General features: G+C 33.5%; 1 protein-coding gene across 1 annotated transcript; it reads right to left on the bottom strand.

The window, feature by feature from the left end:
* Nucleotides 1-18124: 18124 nt before the first annotated feature.
* LOC129289649 (GDSL esterase/lipase At5g33370-like) lies at nt 18125-19973 on the bottom strand. Its single transcript, XM_054926456.1, has 4 exons — nt 19633-19973; nt 19429-19556; nt 19037-19279; nt 18125-18812 (listed from the first exon to the last, which is right to left on the bottom strand). Exons 1-4 carry the CDS (start codon nt 19862-19864, stop codon nt 18327-18329), a joined length of 1089 nt encoding a protein of 362 aa, XP_054782431.1. The 5' UTR covers nt 19865-19973; the 3' UTR covers nt 18125-18326.
* Between the last annotated feature and the right edge of the window lie 915 nt (nt 19974-20888).

Below are 20888 nucleotides of genomic sequence, written 5' to 3'. Positions count from 1 at the left end.
AGAAGATTAGGAAGGTATAGGCGGATTCGTTCCTTGAAGAGCTAATTTAAATGCTTGGTGTAACCTTTATCATTTTCCTTTTGTCATTTTGTCAAAAATCTAAAATTGTAAACAATTTGAACTACCTCACTTGAATTCTCCTATACCATTAACTTGTTATGGTCTAGGAATTGGTCTTGAATGCTATTACTTGCTTCTATAACATTAAAATGACCTATGGTGTTTTCTCTTCTACATTCTAGTTTTTCTTTGAAAGCTTGACATGACTCAAGGATTTTTCAATCAAGCTTCTCAATGTTGTTAGCTATTAGTACATTCACACTTATGCTTGATCCAATCTCCACATGAATTAGATTTGCTACTCCAAAAGCAAATATTAAGGCAAGTATTATTCAAGCATTTTTTTAGCCTTACCATATGCTTGAATTAGCTTCCAAAGACTCCCTAGCCTTCTATATGCCAATTTACATTTGAACTCCCTAGTCTTCTTGATGCCAGTTCACACTTGAATCATTCTTAACTCTCACATAGGTTTTCTTTAATGAACATCAATACAAGCATGTTTCACCTCTGATTCACACTTGAATTGGTTTTTCTCTGGACTTCACCCTAAATGAATTCGAAACATTTAAAATCAAGGTGAAATTTTATAAAAACATCATAAAGCTACTCTAAAGCTTAAGTTAGTAATGCATAACATATTAAAACATAAATTTTAACACAAGATCAAGTAATTAGAAATACATTACCACTCATTGGGATTTACCATTCCCACTTCTCTTCTATATGCCAATTTCTCTTTTAAAGGAACAAATTTTAGCACGATGTCCTTCTTTCACACATAATCTCTGAGGAAGTGATGCCTAACATTAATATGTTTATCCTTAAATGTTTGTACTAGATTCTTGGTAAGATTGATTATGATTATGTTGTCACATCTTATTAGGACTTCTTTAATATGCACTCCTATGTCCTCTAATTATTCTTTAAACTAAACACTTGCGTATAATGTAACATCCTAAAATTTTTAATTCCTGTATTAATACTGATTAAGGGATTAATTAGTAATCTAATGTGAGATTAGGATTGTGGATGGTGAAATATTGTTTTGACTCATTGAGATGTTATATGAACAGATATAAGATGAAGAACAGTGTTTCAAAGCATAGCGTGTGAGTATAGTAAGGATTTCCCTCACTGTGCTATGCGTGATGGTAGAGGATGGATGTGCCATGGCACATGGTGTAGAAAATTGATAAAATAGGATGTCTTCTACTCATGAAAATAGAATAGAAAAGGAGAAAAGGGAGGTATTGTGTGGATAAGAGAGGGAAGCTCTACTAGGGCAAGCGATTCTAGGAAAAAGGTTGACATTTCTGACCTGTTACTTATCGGGTAAGTCTTGTACTGCCTTAACCCCCGATTCTACCTTGTTTTCTCTTAGTTTTAACTATTGAGAAAATTGAATTCAAAAGTTTTGAGGAGATGATTGTTTACCCTATAGTAATAGAAAGGTCCTCTCGGACTAAACTAGTACTTTGTGACTAATTTGAGTTGTAACGATAGGCCTTTGAAGCTATAGACTCAGTTTGACCTAAATTATAGAGAGAGAGTAATATGATGAATTTGATTGTGAGAAGGTTAATGTTTGTATTGAGTAATAGTTGGTCATAATACACATGAATGGATGTGAATAAAGAAAATGGTAATGATTAGATGCTTGATTGCTGTAATTGGCATTTTTATCAATGGCAGAATTGACTTTAGTTTGTCAATTTGGTGTAGATTCTTGCATGTGACAAGTTAAATAGTGAAAGGAACTTGAGTAGGGTTGTATAACATAGGTTAACCTTGCTATTAAATAAAAAGGTTAAGGTAACCATGTAGTTTGTTATGTTGATTAGCTATTATAACTATGTAGAAGTAATTATAAAAGTGTGAAATGGTAAATTTCATAGTTTCTATGCATGATTTTACGTTATAAATAGTTTTAGCATGAAATTGAATTGTAAAATAGAAATTTGATGATCACTGGTTTAGATTGTTTTATATCAATGTTTGTGTGTGTTGAATAAATTGTGAAAAAGTGATTAAATGTGTGAGAAAAGCATGGCCATAGGAGGTGGGTGTTTACCTAAGGTATGTGTAGATGTGTGTGTGTAGCAATGTGAGTGAACAAATCCACATGTTCGAGCTGGCACCATAGGACGTCCAATGTAGCATTATATGGGTTGTTACCATGGGTAATCTAATATAGCATTATATTAGGACTATTACTATAGGACATTTGGGTAGTTTGGTAACTCCCTTGTACCTGTTAGGGTGTGGTTAGAAGTCAACTATGCTTTTATCACAAGTGTGTGACATAAGGGAAACCATAGTCTATAAGCCTTTATCACAAGTGTGTGACATAAGGAAAATCATAGTCTATAGGTAGGATAGATTACCTTCACCAAAAGTATGCTCGGGGTTAATGAGTGATTGATTTAGTAGAGCCTATGGTTTCATGTCAAGGAGCTTTAGAGGATTGGTGGATAGATGATCATGCTAGTGTGTGAAAATATGTGAAAATGTGTGAAAGTGATTTATATGATAAAAAGTTATGAGTAAAGCTATGTTATGATAAATATATATGCTATATTTTGGTTTTACTACTTTAGCATGGTTATTTGTGCTAATAGACATTCAATGAGCTATATTGGTTACTGAGATTTTGATTTCACCCATAGTTATTTATATTTTTTAGGTTCTGGCAATTGTAGTGCTAAAGGGAAAGATTCAGGCAAAGAACATTGAATTTCTTAATATAGCCTTATAAGAATCAGTGTAATAAATGTGTATATGAGTAGTGGTAAATGTGTATATAAGTTTCTATAGGATTCAATGCATATGCATATTGTTGTGATTATTGCATGTTTTATGATTATGGTACCCTAGCCTACTGTGTATATGTTTGTATATGATAAAAATGCCATGTGGGCCAGTGAATGGATTGGAATATGTATGTGAGTTTGAATATATGATATATATATATATATATAGAATTTGGCCATTATTGTGTGGTTAAGATGAGAAAGTGAAATTATGCCCAAAGCATATGATGGATGGTTTACAGGCTAATTGTGTGTATGCTTGTTATATTGTGTAAATAGTTAGTCAATCAAGTGTACATTCTCCAATTAGACATGGTCAAGGCCCTAAAACTAGATAATGACATATGGTTTTGATTTGAGAGGCTCGAGGGGCAAGTTTTGACTTAAAATGGTCAAAATGTACTTGAGTGTTTAATTTTTGAACAGCATATTAGATTGAAGTGAAACCGGTGCCATTAGTTAGATTTTGAAACAAGCTTTGTGTGGGCAATTGAATCACCCCAATCGGACATCGAATACAAAAAATGGCACACTTCCAAATTCATACCAGAAATTTGAAATATCACATCATATTCTGTAATATCTTGAAATTTTTTAATCCTATGATTAGCTATTAATCGAGGGTAAAGTGGTAATTAGTACGAGATTAGAGATTTAGATGATTACTTGATAGATTGACTTATTAGGATATTGTATGAATAGATATGGGTGGAAGGAGTGCATCTTGGTTTCAAGTAAGTGTGCGTAGTGAGAATAAATCTCACTATGCCATGCACCGCGGCTTATGCTGCATGCATCACGGTGCATGGATTAGAAAATAACTTCTTAAGTCATGAAATTTTAGAAATTTTAAAGGAGAGAATTTTAAAAGACGCTAGAGTATGGAGATAGGAATGGCTGTGGAGCGAGGACAAGTTATTCAAGTCGTTGGAAGGTGCTTCTAATTAATTACTTAGCAGGTAAGCTATGTGTAACTCTTATTTTTCATTCTACACAAATTTCTCTAGAAATAAGTTATAGGAAAATTGAATTGGTGGAATTTGAGCAATTTAATCCTTGCCCAATAGTAATAAAAAGGTTATCGAGAGTTAAATGAGAGCTTTGTGACTGGTTTAAAGCTGAGCGATAGAGCTTTAAACCCGTAAGCTCAATTTGGCTTCAGATTAAAGAGAGAAAGGCGGTAAGAATGTGTAAGTACATGTAAGTAGAACAAGTAAAGATGTGTATGTGTGATACTATTTTTATTCATACATTTTGTTGTGGGAAAGCTTATGTCTACAAGGTGAAAAGTGGTGTTGAGGGATTAAATTGAGAATATATTACATGTATTTAGTCCTTTTAGACCATTGAATCATGTCTGAACTTACTTCATTAGTTACCTTATCCTACGAGCTTTGTGTAGGCAATTAAATCACTCTAAACAGACATCATATGTGAAAATGGCATGCAACCAAAGTTCAGATTAGTTGCTATGTAAAAGAAAAAATATGACATATGCGCCATAGTACATGACATAGAGTTGAAACTCATGACTCTGTACCACATGTCACAACATATGGTGCTTGTTGATTAAAATAAATATTTTTAACCCATACTTTAAGGATAAGGTGTTTATGCCTTTTTGATTGTTTTCCTTAAGTTGGGACCCTACATTTTCAAAATAAAATAACTACTTATGTTTGCAAAATTTTAACTACTAACACGTATCAATGAAGCAGGTTGTAGAGATTATTGCTCCTCTCCTACTTGTGTTTTTGTTTGGGGTTATGATGAGTATTAGTAAAGTCTGTTGCGCCTCTACCCTAAACCCTTCTCTATTTTAACATCCTGAAATTCAATCAAGAAAAAATGGTTGTGTGGTTGTGATGTTAAGTTAGTATTTTGTATTGATTATTATTGTATTGATAGGTTTGAATGGTAGAATGACATTCCGGGGCATAACGCACGAGCATAAGTAAGATTGAACTCACTGTGCCACACACCACAGTACATGGTGCAAATTATTTCTTAAAAGCTAAGTCTGTAATTAGAAGAGGAGAGAGAGGAAAATGTGTTTGGAGATGAGAGTTCTTATCTGCTAGGGCTTGCAATATCCGAAGCTCGAGAGTTTTCTACGATTAGTGTCTTGCTGGGCAAGTATCACGTAACCCTAAGCTTCATTTCTATCCCATTTTCATTGAATTTCATTAATTGAGAAATTAAATCATGAAGTTTTAAGGTGTTGGAATCTAAAAGAGAGGTTTAAAATGGGCTATTAAATATGGAACTAAGGTTTTATGATGAGTACGGAGTTAAGTGGTTGAGCTTTGTGACATTAAGCTTAAAATAGCCTAAAAGTTAAGTTAAAAGGATGAAATTGTGTGAATAAATGTGTTAGGAGGTTATTATGGTCATTTGAATAGCCTATAGGACCAATGACTATAGATAGTGGACTTGTGAATTCAAAAGGTGTTAATTGGACCGTTTTGTGTGTTAAGAGATTTGATTTAGCCAAATCAATACTTATGTAAAGTGTTGAGAATTGACTGAGGGGCACTATGTTGTGTAGATTGAGCACCTATGAAGTTGCTTGTGAGAATCTACACCTTTAGGAGCTTAGTGTGATTGATAACCTTTAGTAGCAAGGGTTAAAGATAACTAGAGTAACCTTTTTACTTATTTGTTTGTGAAATTATTTACAAGTATTTTATATAACTATGTATATTGTGTTGTGAACTGATGGAGTAGCAGCATTGTAAAAGAATGTGCATATGGGTGTGTGAGTATTGATTGAAATGAATTTGAGGTGACATGTGCATTGTTGTTTATCGTATCAGCAAGTATACCATAGATTATGGTAAGGGGACACGACCCTAACTTAAGGAGGTCTAGGAAGTCTTAATGATCCAAAGGTAGAGCTTAGCTCCGCCACGACAAACCTAGGAGAATCTTAATGACCCAGAGCGTAAAGCTTGTATCCACCATAATGGACCTAAGATATAGAATGATCCATGATGTTACCCTACGCAAGGATAGGGGGTGGTGATCTTACTCTGTATAAGGCTAGGAAGTCCTCATGATTCAGAGCATAGAGTTTAACTTTGTCATTACAGACCTAGGAAACTACCCATATGTGAAGAGGATTACCTAGTCTGAGCATTGGTATAGTAGGCCCTATTCTATATGACTAGAAGTCCTAGTTTGAGCATAGAAATTACTTCACTAGGTTGAACCAGGAATGCATTAGCATGACTGTGATGAGATTAATGAGAATGAATTCCTATATATGCTTATGATATTGCCTTTACTGAAACACATGCTACTTTGTCTCTTGTTTATGATTTTGCTTACTAATCAGTAATTAGGGTTACCTTTGAGTTACTAGGATATATGTCTCATTCCATTATTTTTGAACACAAGTGAAGAGACCACAAGAAGGCCAAGAAAGAAAGCAAGGAAAGAGTAGCCTCGATTAGTAGCGATATGACTACTATCTAAGTGAAATGAATGTATAGTACATTGTTAAAGTTTGAGTTGCCAACTAGGATGCATAAATGAATATGTATATGAATTATGTTGTGAAAGCTTTCATATATATATATATATATATGATATTACATCTCACCGAGGGTGCCCCAATGGGAGTATGTGAGTAGGTCTAGATGCTGTTCAAGCAAGTGTATGTCATTGTGTAACCTATTCCACTTGTGTGAATGTGTATTAAATGAGAATTGATTGTGAATTGTGTATATATGTGAGAACTTGACACAAATGGTAAGGCACAACTCCATTTAGAAGAGTTGAGTACAATTATGATTCTCAATCATATGGTGAGGCAGAGCCTTATATGTAAGAGTCAAAGGGTTGAAAGTGGAACAAGTCTATTTGTATGTATGTTATATATATTATACCTCATGTAAGTCCACAAGTATGTAATGTGGCATTAAGAGGTCAATTTGAGTATATGATGTGTTATATGTGGTAAAAAATGTCAATCAAGTGTATAAGGTCCTTTTAGACTTGGTTCAAGGCCTGGAATGGTCTAATAGAACAAAGAAGAGAATTAAGCACATAGGGTACAAGTTTTTGAAAGAAAATTAGCTTTTTATACTCGAGTATCTAATTTTAGATAAGAGCATTAGATCAAGTCCAAACTTGTCTCATTAGCTAGTGTATGCTATAAGCTTTTGTGTGAGTGCATAAATCACTCCAATTGAACGTCTGATGTAGAAATGGCATATGGTAGAAGTTCACCTACTGAACTGCTATATGACAATAGATTTTGCTGTCATATGCGGCAGGCTCATGGTATGCCACGCCGCACTACATTGCACAAATAGAAACAAGGCACACTGCTCTATACCACATGTTGCGCCACATGGCCCATTTTTAAGGTAATGACGTTTTTTTATTGAGTCATATGATTGCATTTACCCTTCCATTAGCCCTCTTATTTGAATATATATTTTAAGAAGTCAAGATCTCATGATTTAAAAACAAACAAAGGGCTATTACTCTGATATTATTGTTCTTTTGTTTGTTAATTATGTGATTGGAAATGGTAAAGTTTAAAATGTATAGGGACTTTACATCAACATTACCATTCAAACTGCAAATACATAATTTAACAATTAAAAGTCTTTTAAGAAAGGTTAGGATCCCAAGTAAAAAACAATTGAAAACCATTTTTATAATATTCAAGTTTTTAAATAGTACAATAGTGGAAGCACTCAATTCATGTGCATGAAAACCTTAAAGGAAAATGATTCCAAACAACATAATTTAGCAAAAATATGAGCCATGCGTCGTGGCATGTGCCACATGCATCATGGCATGTGGCACATAAGCATTAGCATTGGCTTTGTACCGTGCATTATGGCATGTTAAAACATGCACCAAAGGACACATATCTATCTTTGCTATCAAAACATCATTTCTAATACGAACTTCGAATGTGTGTTATTTTTGCATCTGATGTTCAATTGGGGTGGTTCAAGTGCCCACACAAAGCTTGTTTCAAAATCTAACCAATGATACTAGCCTTATTCAAATCCAATATCTCATTTAAAATCTGGACAACCAAGTGCCTTTTCACCATTTTAAATTAAAAACTTTAACTTGAGCATCACTATTTGAAACCATAAGTCATTAGCCACTTTTAAGGCCTTGACTACTTATATACACATTATCACACATATATCCAAATTTGGCTAGTAAATTTCCCGTTTCACACACATTTAGGCACAACTGTATTATTTCACATAATTTCATACAATTGGCCAAACTATCTCTTTCACGACATATTCATTCTACTCACATGTACATATACTCAACTTCTAGCCATGGACATTACAATCATGTCACACACACACATATACTAGATTGGCTAGGATTCAAAAGTCACGCATACATATATATTCACAAAACTATGAACATATACAAGTTCCTATGGCAACTTATATTCACAATTCTAGTCTATATCGTAAATTCATTACACCAACCTTTCAATGGGTTTTAATAAGAAATCTCTAATCTCGGCCTAAATCTTTCCCTTTTGCATCACTAACATCAGAACTTGTAAAAATATAAATGTTACAAGCAAGATTAAAATCTCAATAACCAAAATAGTTCATTGAATGCTCATTAACACAAATAATCACATATAAGTAAACAAAACCAACGTAATAATTCATATATCAAATACAAACACAATTTTCCTCTTTCCAAATGTTTTCACACAATCACCACCTCTTGCATGATCATCTATCTACTAATCCTCTAAAGCCCTTGACTTAAAACCATAAGCTCTAATAAATCAATCATATATTGACCCAAGCATACTTTTAGTGGTAGAAACACCTGGCCAAAGGTATTCTATCCCACTAATGGACTATAGTTTTCCCTTCACACACACTTGTGATATGGGTGTCGTTGACTCCTAACTACACTCTTATGAGCACTAGGAAGTTGCTAGATTGCCTAAATGTTCCATGATAACAGTCCCAATATAATGCTATACCAAATGTCCTATGGTACCAGCCTGATATAATTTGCTGCACTAGATGTCCTATGGCACCAGCTTGACCATATGGATTTTTTTTCACACACATCTCCACATAACACTTGCATACACATAGGGTGAACTCCTATGTACTATAATCATGCTCTTAACATGCATAAATCATCACTTTTCAACATTATACACTTTATATATATATATATATATATCCATTATGTTTTGAAATCTAATGATCATTCAACATACATTTCAAAATCACTCTACTTACCAAAACCATTTATAATGCAAAACCATGCACAAAAAACTCACAAACATTTAAATCATAATTTACACATTTACTTCTACATAGTTATAATAATTAATAAACAAAATAAACTATATGGTTACTTTAACCCTTATTATATTCTTAAGAAAGGTTACCCATGGTACACTTCCTTACTCAAGTTCCTTTCGCTATTCAACATGCTATACACAATAATCTGCATAATTAAGGGCACTTAAAGTCAATTATCTCATTGACTAATAATGTCACTTTTAACAATTAAACACCTAATGCTATCAACTTCCCTATCTAAGTCCATTTCTACCCTTCCAACCCTACACATCATTTATTGAGACCTTAACATACTTATTCCCAATTTTCATTTATTTTCTCTTCCTAATTTAGACTAATCTAAGCCTACAACTTCAATGCTTTACTATTAAGGCTCAAACCAATCATAAAATCTTAATTTAACTCTAAAAAGCCTTTTTATTATTATAGGATAAAACTTTCAAATTGGGTTTTCTCAATGTTTAAACATAGAGAAATTAGTGTAAAATTGGAAGTTAAGGTGGTACTAGACTTACCTCATAAGTAATAAGTTAAAAATGTCATCTTTGCTCCTAAAAATGTGTAAGCAGAACTCCTTCTTTTCTCTACTCTCCTACATTCTCTTCCTATTTTTCTCTTGATTTTAATGAGCTAATACACATCCTTATATATCAATGTTTTGCACTATGCACTTGGAAAGAGTTTGCCGTTAACTCCCAAAACAGTCCTATATTTCACACTATATAGATAATGGTCAACCTAGGTTGATCTCTTGAGGAGACTTGCTATGATTAATTAAAGCTAACAAATGTGGATTAAACTACTCAAAAGGTTGATTAATTTTGATTTTGTTTTTCTAAAAATTAAAAAGAAAGCTTTAAAACTAGATTAAAGTGTTTTTGGTGGTTTCTAATGAATGGTAGGATCTTAGAGTTGGAGTCATGAGTAAGTCATTGGCTTACAAATTAATTAATTTGGCTTTAGATTACTTTACCCTCTTGGCCTAAAATGAAGAAAACTAGAAAAATTATCTCTAGCCTCTTAACCTTCCCAACAACCTCCCTAAGTCCTAGATTAAGGTCCTTAATTCGATTAATTAGGTTAGTTTTAAGCATTGACCAAATGTGATATTAATTATACATAAGTGATTCAGCATTTTCCAAAAAGCATGTAAACTCCCAAGATTATGGTGAGAAAATAAGAATTCAAGCATGAACCACTCAAGATTATGATGTAGAAAATGCAAGACGAGACACTAATGGAAATCTCAAGATTATGATGACATCAACTAATGTAAGGAAGTACTAAATACAAAAACATAATGAAATCACCAAGTTCTCAATAATAAACACAAATGAACCAAGATTATTGCTCAAATACATGATAAGGAATCCAAAATCATGGCCTTATAACATCAAGACATTGAAGAAAATTAGGGTAGAGTAATTATAAACCAAAGAGATGTTAAGTATTTGTCCTCATCCTATTCCTCCTTCTTTAAGATCTACAAGCCTTTAAGCCCTCAAACTCTATGGAAGACTCTCCTTCATGCCTTGACTATAACATCTTGATTTCTTAATCTTGTGATTAGCTATTAATCAAGGGCCAAGTGATAATTAGTAAGGAAATTAGAGATTTGGATGATTAGTCTGGATGTTGTATGGGTAGATATAGGTGGAAGAACCATGTTTCAGATCGAAGCAGTGTACGTAATGAGGACTCTCCTCATTGTGCCACGCACCACAGCATATGGACTAGAAAATAACCCCTTAAGTCGTGAAATTGGGGTGAATTTTAGAAGGAAGAATTAGAAACACACAAGAAGGATAAGAGAAGAAGTTAAGGTATGAAAGGGCAAGATGGTTTGAGAGCTCGAAAGAAATTTTTGATCAATAATTTGTTAGGTAAGCTTTGTTTAACCCTTACCTTTCATTCTACTTAGATTTCTCTTAGTATGAGTTATAGAAAAATTGAATCGGTGAGATTTTAGGGTTTGTTTCTTAACCAATGGTAATGAAAAGGTTCTTAGGAGTTAAATTAGAGCTTTACGACTAGTTTAAAGCTGAATGATAGAGCTTTGAACTTGTAGGCTCAATTTGGCCCTAATTCAATGAAGATTTGAGGTGGAAATTGTGTTTACCCTAAATAGGATCATTAGAGGTAATGTAAAGTGGTAATTGAGTGACAATAAAACTAAAATGGATAAGTAGAAAAGAGTGAATAGCTAGTTATAGCCATAGTTAGTAATTATGTGCTTTTGGTCAAATTGGACCAATTGACTAAATTGTGTATAGATTAGCATATTCCACGAGTAAGTTGAGAAAGGAAGCTTGTAACAAGCTGTTATGGTAACTAAAATTCATGGGTAACCTTTCTTGTGACAAAAGGGTTGAGGTAACTAAATAACTTCTATTGTTTTACTATTTATTGTAACTATGTGTAAGTATGTTATGCAGTGCATGAAATTATTTTAAATTAAGCATGTTTTGTAGTATTGTATGTTTATTGCATGAAAAGGAACTTTAGTTAAGCAAGTAAATGAAATGGTGTAATTTGATATATATATATATATATGTATGTATATATGAGATTAATGGTGATTGGCTCGAAAAGCATGATCATAGGGGAAGGAGTTCACCTGTGTAGAGTGTAGTGATAAGATTATATGGTATATTCTCCTTAATGCCCCATGGGATGCATTGTTAGAGAATTGTATCTTCTTAGTGCCTTACGAGGTGTAGTGTTGGAGATTATCTCCTTAGTACCTATTGAGGTGCGATGTTAGAGATTCAAACTCCTCAATATCAATGTGATGCGGTGTTGGAGTCAACGACACCCTATTGTGTGAATTGAGGGAAACCATAGTCTAAAAGTAAGATAGAATACCATTGGCTAGGTAATTCTACCATTAAAGGTGAGTTCAACGCCAATGAAAGTGTATATTGGTCTAAGGCAAGCCTATGGGTTTAAGTTAGGGTGATTTGGAGGTTCGGTTGTAGTGGTCATGCTTATGTTAGAAAAGTGGTGAAAGTGGTGAAATGTGACACATTTCTGTGATTTGAAGTGACACATGTGTTATATGATATGTTTAATTGTATATTATGCAATACTTTTATATAGTTGCATATGATAGTGGATAGTAGTGAGTTATTCTGTTATTAAAATTTTTATCTCACCCATGTGGTTATGCTTTTACAGGATAGAGCAATGATCAGGGTAAGGGAAAAGAGTCTAGACCGGCATATTGGTGCCATGGCTGTGTTGGATAGGGAGGCATAGTGGACGATTAAAACTTTAAATTCCTTATCTTGATATGGATCGAACGAAATCGTTTAAGTCAAGATGAGAAGAAGAGTTACCTTTTTTTTTCATGCTTCACGTGCATTTTCTTTAAGAGTTTGGATCTCAAAAGCTTACAACATAGATCTTCTCCCTCTATTGGTATTCACACGAATAGCTCTCTACCTCGAATAGTGTGCTAGCACTCCCAGTATTCGTTCTTCTTTGAACGTTGGTTTTTTAAAGGTGTTTCAGGGCTCTCAAAGTGTTTGGCTGTTAGAACTTTTCTAACTCCCTTATTTTGCATGTCCCTTTATGTATATTATATATAGATTAGGGTTTTTGCCTTCCTCTTGAAGAGCCAACCGAAATTTAGATTAAATTTATCTCATAAATAAAATCGATAATATCATATCTAATTTGAATTTATCTTATAAATTCAAACTATAAAACTAATATGATATTTTTTTCATATCATGTTAGTTATTAAATTTAATCTAACTTATAAAATTAAATTTAAAACTAACACAACACAACACAACACAATATAATATAATATAATATAATATATCACATATACATATTATATTATATATACATATATCTTTCAAAAATATATATACTCCTTCCATTTAAAAATGTAAGGCATTTTTAACTGAATCTCACCCCCAATAAAAATAGTTACCTAATTTTTAACTAACCCTATCTTTTCATATTTACCTTTATAAAACACCCTACAATAAATATAAAGTCATTAATTAATAGGGGCACTTTTGAAAAAAGTGCAATGATTACATCTCAAAAGATTAAAAATGCCTTTCATTTTTTAATATTTAACTCCTCAAAAAATGCATTACATTTTTTAATGAAGGGAGTATATATATTATATTCTATATATTTAATTTTATATATCATATACATATACATACACACACACACACACACATATATATATGTATCAGATACACACACACACACACATATGAATATATATATATATATATATATTTCAAAATATATGTATATATATAATTATATTGTGAATTTTATATTTCATATAAATATATATAAATATTTATCAAATAAATATTCAAATATATATATATATATATATAATTCATTCACCCTATATTACATTTATCGAATATAGACATATTTCAGATTCAATAAACTTAGACATTATAGGTCAAGTTGGGCCGTTCTTGTGTGCAACCCAATAGACCCATATGAAGTTGGCAGTAAGCAAATTATGCTATTAGCCTACAAGTCACAAGTGGCCTCTAGCAAAACATTACAACTACTTAGTTCATATGGGGATTGATGATTCAATATAACTTATCATGTAACCATATCACACCTTTTTTGTCATGCGATATTTCAGTCAAGTATGAGACATGAAATTTTCATTCTCCTTTACCTAACCATTACTTTCTTGATCTCTGAATAGACTGACTATAACAATGGAAAAACCCTTTCCATTATAGTATGGTCATACATTTTCTCAGTCTTACTCATCAAGGATCCCAGTAATATCTCTTACTTAATGTGAGAGATAAATTTCATCTTGACCACCAATATTCCTATGCATGAATATTACTAAACTCAATAATATCCTTTATGATCGCCTGATCAGAAGTGACTTTTGACTAGGTCAAAGTTCAGTGGTTATCATGTTGGAATCCATGATGATCTCAAGCCAAAGGGCTTGGTAATATGGTTATATATGAGATGAGCTTATGACTTGTACCATGTAACTTTCTTATAGCGGGTCGGTCCAGCATCTTGTACTCTTTCATGTGCTTATGACTTTAATTTATATCTCTATAATTAATTAAAGTCATACTAGCCTTGTTTCATTTATAATCCCTTATAAATGATTAACTAGGGACATTTAGGATAATCACTATAGTTTGTCCAAGAATACAATTATCATACTGAACATGCAATTGATATGATAACAAAAGAGAAATTTATTAAATAACAATGTACATAGTACAATGATTGGCCCTAGGACACAATTTTCAATCGGTTGTAAGACCCTTTGAGTTCGTGTAATGAACTAAGCTAATGTGTATATTGTATAAATGAGTTGCCATAAGGTTTCATGGATGTTTTGAATTGTAAATTATGGTGAAATTGTGGATGTTAGCCTAATTATGGAGATATATGGTGAAATGATTAACTGGGCTAAGATTATAGTTGTGAGTATGTAGAAATATATGTTAAGTTGTGATTTGTAGTGAATTTGTAGTGAAAATGACCAAACTAGTGTGTTTGGTGTAATGTTGTGAAAAGTGGAAATAGGCTATTGAGTAGCCAAATTTTGATATATGTGATATATTTGGTCAATAAGGTGTTTGGACTTGGCTCAAGGCCTAGTATGGTCTAATGAGACTAAGGGATTGATTTGAGTGCTTGGGTGTGCAAAATTTTTTAAAATAGTGACTTTTTGCACACGGGTATCTAATTTTTTATTAGACTGTTAGATCATATCCGAATCTATCTCATTAGTTATCTTATGAGTTAAACTATATGTGGGTACTTGAATCATTTCGATCTAACGTCATATGTGAAAATGGCACATGTTGAAAGTTCATTATTTCTACTATTAAATGATAGCAACAAATTCGGACTTGTGCACCATGACGCATGGTGTCTCACACTGCAGTACATGACATAGAAAAGGTCAGGGCATGTGGCTCTATGCCACATGTCGTAATGTATGTGTTATCTGTTACGGTGAATAGCCCTTAAAATAACCTTATTTCTCTATTTTGGAAGCATGCAATAGTTTATATAAATTCATATGGGTGGATTCAGATGTAATATGATTTTAATAATCTTGAAAAATAAGTCTTGGATCCAAGCTTTCTAAATTAAGCATTTCATTACTGTAGGGTGTTTTAGAGGAGTGATATAGTTAATCTTCTCCTATATTTGGTGTATATAGGAGAGGGTTACATTGGCCAAATTGAAACTCGCCTACTATTGGAGATGAAAACCTTGGATGGATGGATGAATGGAGACTAGGGTTTTGTGTGTGTTTTTTAGTATAATGTAGGTGATGGATGAAATTTGTGAAGAGAGATAGAAAAGAAGAGATGAGAGAATAAGAGAAATGAGTGGATGAGTGAATGGAATGAATGAGTGCTGGATGAAATTATTCCACCCTTGAATTAGTATGGATGATTGTGTGAGTAATGAGTGATGTGTGTGTGAATTGGCCAAAATTATATGTGCGGATAAAGCATAGAATAAACTTAGACAAAACTTTATGGCAATAAATCTGATTTCCAAATTACAAAATCAAAATAAGGATTAAGGAGAGAATAGGAGTTTCCTAATTGGGAGATTTGAGTAATATGGCTCCACATGCTAGTCATTTTAAATTTGAATTTGAATTTTACAGCTCTCTCTCCTCTTCATGCAAGGCCTTGCACGGCTAACTCATGCCCAAAAGCCTTCCTTGCTTGCCTTTAGCCTAATTGACACAAGTCCAAGTGCACTTGTACATTCATCTAAATCACAAAATGACATTTTATTTAATCTAATAACATATGTGTGAAAAAATAAATTATATTTTTACACAAAGACTTAATTATTTAAATGGGAGAATATTTATCAATGAAATTCAATAGAAATGTCAGATCAAAGCACAATGTAAATACATGCACATGTAAAGCCGAAATTAGGTCAACCAAGTCAATAACCCTAAAGTGTGACTTTATGCAATTTCTTCCAAACCAAAATAGATTTTTGAAAACCAATTAGACCATTATAAATATAGGTAAAAATGACATTTAATCCAACAAAAACCCAATTTGCCATAAAAAGTGCAAATTTGGACTAAAATACTCTTAGTGCACAAATTCACCCTTTAGGCAATCTTATCACTTTTAACATTAGGAATGTACGTAGTTAGGAAATATATCATGCAAAATAGGTCCTAAATATATGGATAAAGTGTGTAAATAATGTATCTAATAATGCCCCATCGCACTTAGCACTAGCCATGACGCGTGGCATGGTAAGAAAAACCCTTCACCGTACTAACATTCTTCACTTCACAATGGCATTCTCCCACTCTAATTTGTCCATGTAACATCTCAAAGAGTCAAAACAACATTCCATCATTCAAAATCTTAAACAAACATGCAATTACTAATTCACCCCTTAATTAATAATAATTCTAGAATTAAGAATTCAGGATGTTACATCATAGGACTTTACAACACTTAATTTTTTTGTTGCCTATTAGAATAGAGAAAATTTTTAAAATGTTGTGATAAAGTCATTATAGGAAATAGTCTTTTATATTGCCTATTTGAAAATTTTATAGCAAAACTTGAAAACTGTTGCCTATTCTACTTTAAGGAACAATTTTCAAATGTTGCCAAATCTTTGTTGCTTAAAGTAGGTATCAATAGCAATACACAAAAAATGTTGCTTATACTCATATTAGGCAACATTTTTAGAATTGTTACAAATAAAATTGTTGCCTAAAGCAAAAAATGTTGTAGTGTAATTAACTAGGACACTTAGTCAACTCTAAAATCAAACTAGGAAGATAACCTAAGGAGGTCAATTGATGAATTAGGGAATTGGACTAGTCAGGTTAAGTTTTCTAGGATAGTTTTCATAGGGAGCTTAATTCAGCCAATAAGGAAAAGTTAACACTAAAGACATAATCAATGAGAAAGATAATGATTCTTTCACTATCTAAACTATAGGGTTCCATTTCACTTAAAAAGAGTTCACTTACATTTTCACTAGCTTAGGTTTTCTAGCACTTTTGAGTAGTTTAGCTTTGCCAAACTTTCACAATTCTTGAGTAATTTGTACCCTTAGATAATCTCACTTTCCACTTGGCCACTTCATAGGGATATGACCTAGGTTGACCCTATTGCTACATTAGGGTTAATTTAGCCTTGATTTTGGGAGGTAGGTGACAACCCTGTTCAAAATTTGGTACCGTTGCCATGGAAGTAAGCCATAATCATTCTTGTGGCTATTTTAGGTGCTTGATTTGAATTTTTGTCACATTTTTGCTGCCGTGATTTTTTGTGAATTCTCGTGATTTTTGCTAAGTGTTTATCTTAGTGTTTTTATAAGTTCATTATTCAAATTTTGTGTTGATACTAAACTTTGTTTTGATTTGGGAAAAAGATTTCGATAATTTTATAGAACACACATTGCACCCCATTTTAGGTGACCGGCTTATTCAACAAATCTTATTCTCTCTAAACCGCTTCCCCATCTAAAGGAAGAAAAATAAATAAATTGCAAAGAATAAGTTAAAATGAAAACGAGCAAAGTGTGAATTTGCCATTTTGACAAAAAACTGTGAACTTTCCATGCTTTATTTGCCTTTATGTTTTTGCTGATCTTTTTTTTTTTTTTTTTTGGCCTGGGGTGGGGCGATGCAGTGAATCGAATATTATATTAATATATTGGACTCATTAATATATGTATAATGTATTTCCATTTCTTGTGTCGAACGATGGGGACATATTACGAGTAGGAAACCAAAAGGAATTTTCAGCTTTTTGACGGTGTCGTATATAAATAATTATCATGAACTATTCATTTTGTAGATCCTATATGTGATGGGAGAAAGAATCAGAGCATCAGAGTAAAGTAAAATATTGAGAGATTGCTTTATATTAATAGTATAGAGAGGATAGGATCTGGACACAATCCAAAAGAGAGAGATGACAGAAACGATGACGAATAAGAGGACACGAAAGTAGCGATCATGACCTCACCCGCAAGCCAAAATAAAAAAGAACACGAAAGAAAAAATAAAACAAGGCCGAGGCAGTAGTAGAATTATTGAAGGAAAGCGAAATAGATGAAGGATTAATCAGTTGCGGGAATCGAGGGCCATGATGGTGCTGAGATTCATGGGATACATATATTTGGTGGTGCCTGTCATGATCTGTTGAACAATCAACTTATTGGCCCTTTCGGAAGGATGGAATGGGTCCCAAAATGCGTACACATCACGGTTTGGGCACAAGTTGGATGCTATCGTGCACAGTCCTATGCCGTTATACGGTCCTTGACCACAGCATGCCACCTTTGATGTCACAAATCCGAATGCTTGAGGATTAGAGATGAAATCAAGGTTCATCTGTCGGGTGTTGACTCCGATGAAGACTTGGGAGCCAAGTTCGCTGTTGAGTTGGCCCAGCATTTGGACAAGTTGTGGGTTGAACAAGGACGCGGCTCGCTGCAACTCGGCCGAGCATTTCCCATTTCTGCTTCGCAGCGCCAACTCTGCCGGTACACAGCCCAGTGGACCAGTTCCCGTCACCAGCACTCTTCGAGCTCCAATATCATACAGTCTCTGAAATCGTATTCATATCCACATTGTTCTCGCAAAAAAACAAAAAACAAAAACAAAAACAAAAACAAAAACAAAAAAAAAAAACAAAAAACAAAACAAAACAGAACAAAACAAAACAAAAAAAAAAAAAAAGAAAAAAAAAAAAAAAATACAAAACAAAACAAAATAAAGAAAAAAAGAATAGTTGGTCAAAGCAAAAGCACGCATCAGATTCAGAAACTGACCCGCAGAATCTTCTTGTACTCGGAGATCAAATATCTGACGTAATCGGGCAAAGCGAATTGGCGGGATCTGGCTGAGAAAGGAACCAAGTAGTAGTTATTCACAAAGTCATTGCCTCCGAGAGTGATAAGCACTAGAGCTCGATTCACTAATCGTTTTGTCCTTGCAGCTCCAATCAAAGTAGTTACCCTTCGCTGGTATTCTTCAAAGTACTCTAGTTGTCTGTATATTCTGATGATGTTTACCTGCAAAATTTAACTTGCTTTTTCCTTAGAAGGCATGCCATTCAAGTCATTAATTCAAATATTAATCTACACGCGCTTATATGTATGTATATATATATATATATATATTTGTTCTTAACAATGCCAGATGGCACGTCCGACATACGTACAAATTGGATTCCAGTGTCGTTGAGAATTCCAATGCCAGCAGACGCAAAGTTGGCACCAACAAGCAATTTTCGTCCGTTGAGCTCTGGGCTTAAGTATGGGAGGGTAGATTCTGACCCGAGTTCTTGACCTGCCGAAGCAAGTGATTAATCAGTCTGGTGGCAAAAACGTAAATAAACGGAATGATGAAAGGATCGAGTTGTTACTGATGAAGTCAGGAATGTTATAGCCATTAGAAAAACGGCCTGTGGGCCTGTGAGTCGGATAATCAATGCCATACGGAGGAGTGTCTGCACGAGCTGTGGTTGCCAAGTAATTGTTGTTGCCATTGTCGACCAGCGAATCACCAAACACAAAGAAAGCCCTCGCAGCCTCGGCGCCGTTTGTTGCCAATGCCATGGCAACACTCAAGATGATCAAAGCCAGAAAGCTAGTCATTGATAAACTGGAATTGCTACCTAATTTCAGGGAAGAAGAGGGTATATATGTGCGAATATATATATATATATAGGTGTTATATAGGCTGCTACTAGATAAAGACTGTGCTCTGAAAATAGTTCAACTTTTTCAATGCTTAACCTCAACAATGGCAATGGGTGTTATTTTTATAGGGTTGCCAACTGGCTGTGTCATTATATTGTAGATGTGAATGGTCCACATTGCGACAGCAAATAGTAAGAATAGGTAGCTGCGTAATGAAATTTAAATTGCGAGATAATTAATGATAACGCTGATGCCTGAGAATTTGGGTACATCACCAACCTTCTTAATGTTAACATCATTCAAAATGATGCGTTAATTCTTAATTTTTTGCCAACTTTGCAGGTGCATGCACCTCCATGTTTCAGACTATTTCCACATTTTCTCGGGCTGATCAATTATAACGGTTATGCTGATTATTTGTTCAAAAGTAAATTTCATTATGAAAAATTCAATAGCTCTTGGCTTCTTTTTGAATTTCTTTTTGTTTTTTTTTTTTGGGATAATTGCTTCGGCGTACGTAGTAACATGCATGCGTGTATGTTGGTGGAACTACCCACGCTCTGCCATTCTTTTATTATGTGCCAACGCTTTAGTTAGCCAACCACAAATACAGCTCACAGTGTTGTATATAAATACACACACATGCACGCGCGCATATATATCAACTAATACTTACAAAGTAAATGATGGACTCATTATATTTAACTTGGTCCCTCGAAAGATTAATAATATATATTATAATTAACCCGATTACTGCAGATGGAAATCCAAGATGAACATTATGTTTTAATTTAAAGGGGAACAAAGTGAAGAATCCTACTAACAGCATATGAAATTAGAGGGGCTATCCCTTTACAAGTTATTGCCCTTGCCTATTTTGGAACTAAAATCTCAAATCTCTTAAGCATAATTTGAGGTTTGTTTTCTGTACATTAAAGTTTTGATGAATTGAGTCCAGTCTTATGAGCTTGCCGAGACG

This window comes from Prosopis cineraria, unplaced genomic scaffold (assembly GCF_029017545.1).
Source record: "Prosopis cineraria cultivar Desert tree isolate PC_DT_omini unplaced genomic scaffold, ASM2901754v1 PC12, whole genome shotgun sequence".
NCBI lineage: Eukaryota > Viridiplantae > Streptophyta > Magnoliopsida > Fabales > Fabaceae > Prosopis > Prosopis cineraria.
The sequence above is the reverse complement of the archived record's forward strand: the minus strand, read 5'-3'. Positions and strand labels throughout refer to the sequence as shown.

Bases quoted from the DNA above. Each gene is read 5' to 3' on its own strand.
- LOC129289649 (XM_054926456.1), bottom strand. From the start codon at position 19,864: ATGACTAGCTTTCTGGCTTTGATCATCTTGAGTGTTGCCATGGCATTG. The intron at 19,557-19,632 runs GTAACAACTCGA...TTGCTTCGGCAG, and splicing joins TAACATTCCTGACTTCATCA to GTCAAGAACTCGGGTCAGAA. The intron at 18,813-19,036 runs GTCAGTTTCTGA...ATACGATTTCAG, and splicing joins AGTACAAGAAGATTCTGCGG to AGACTGTATGATATTGGAGC.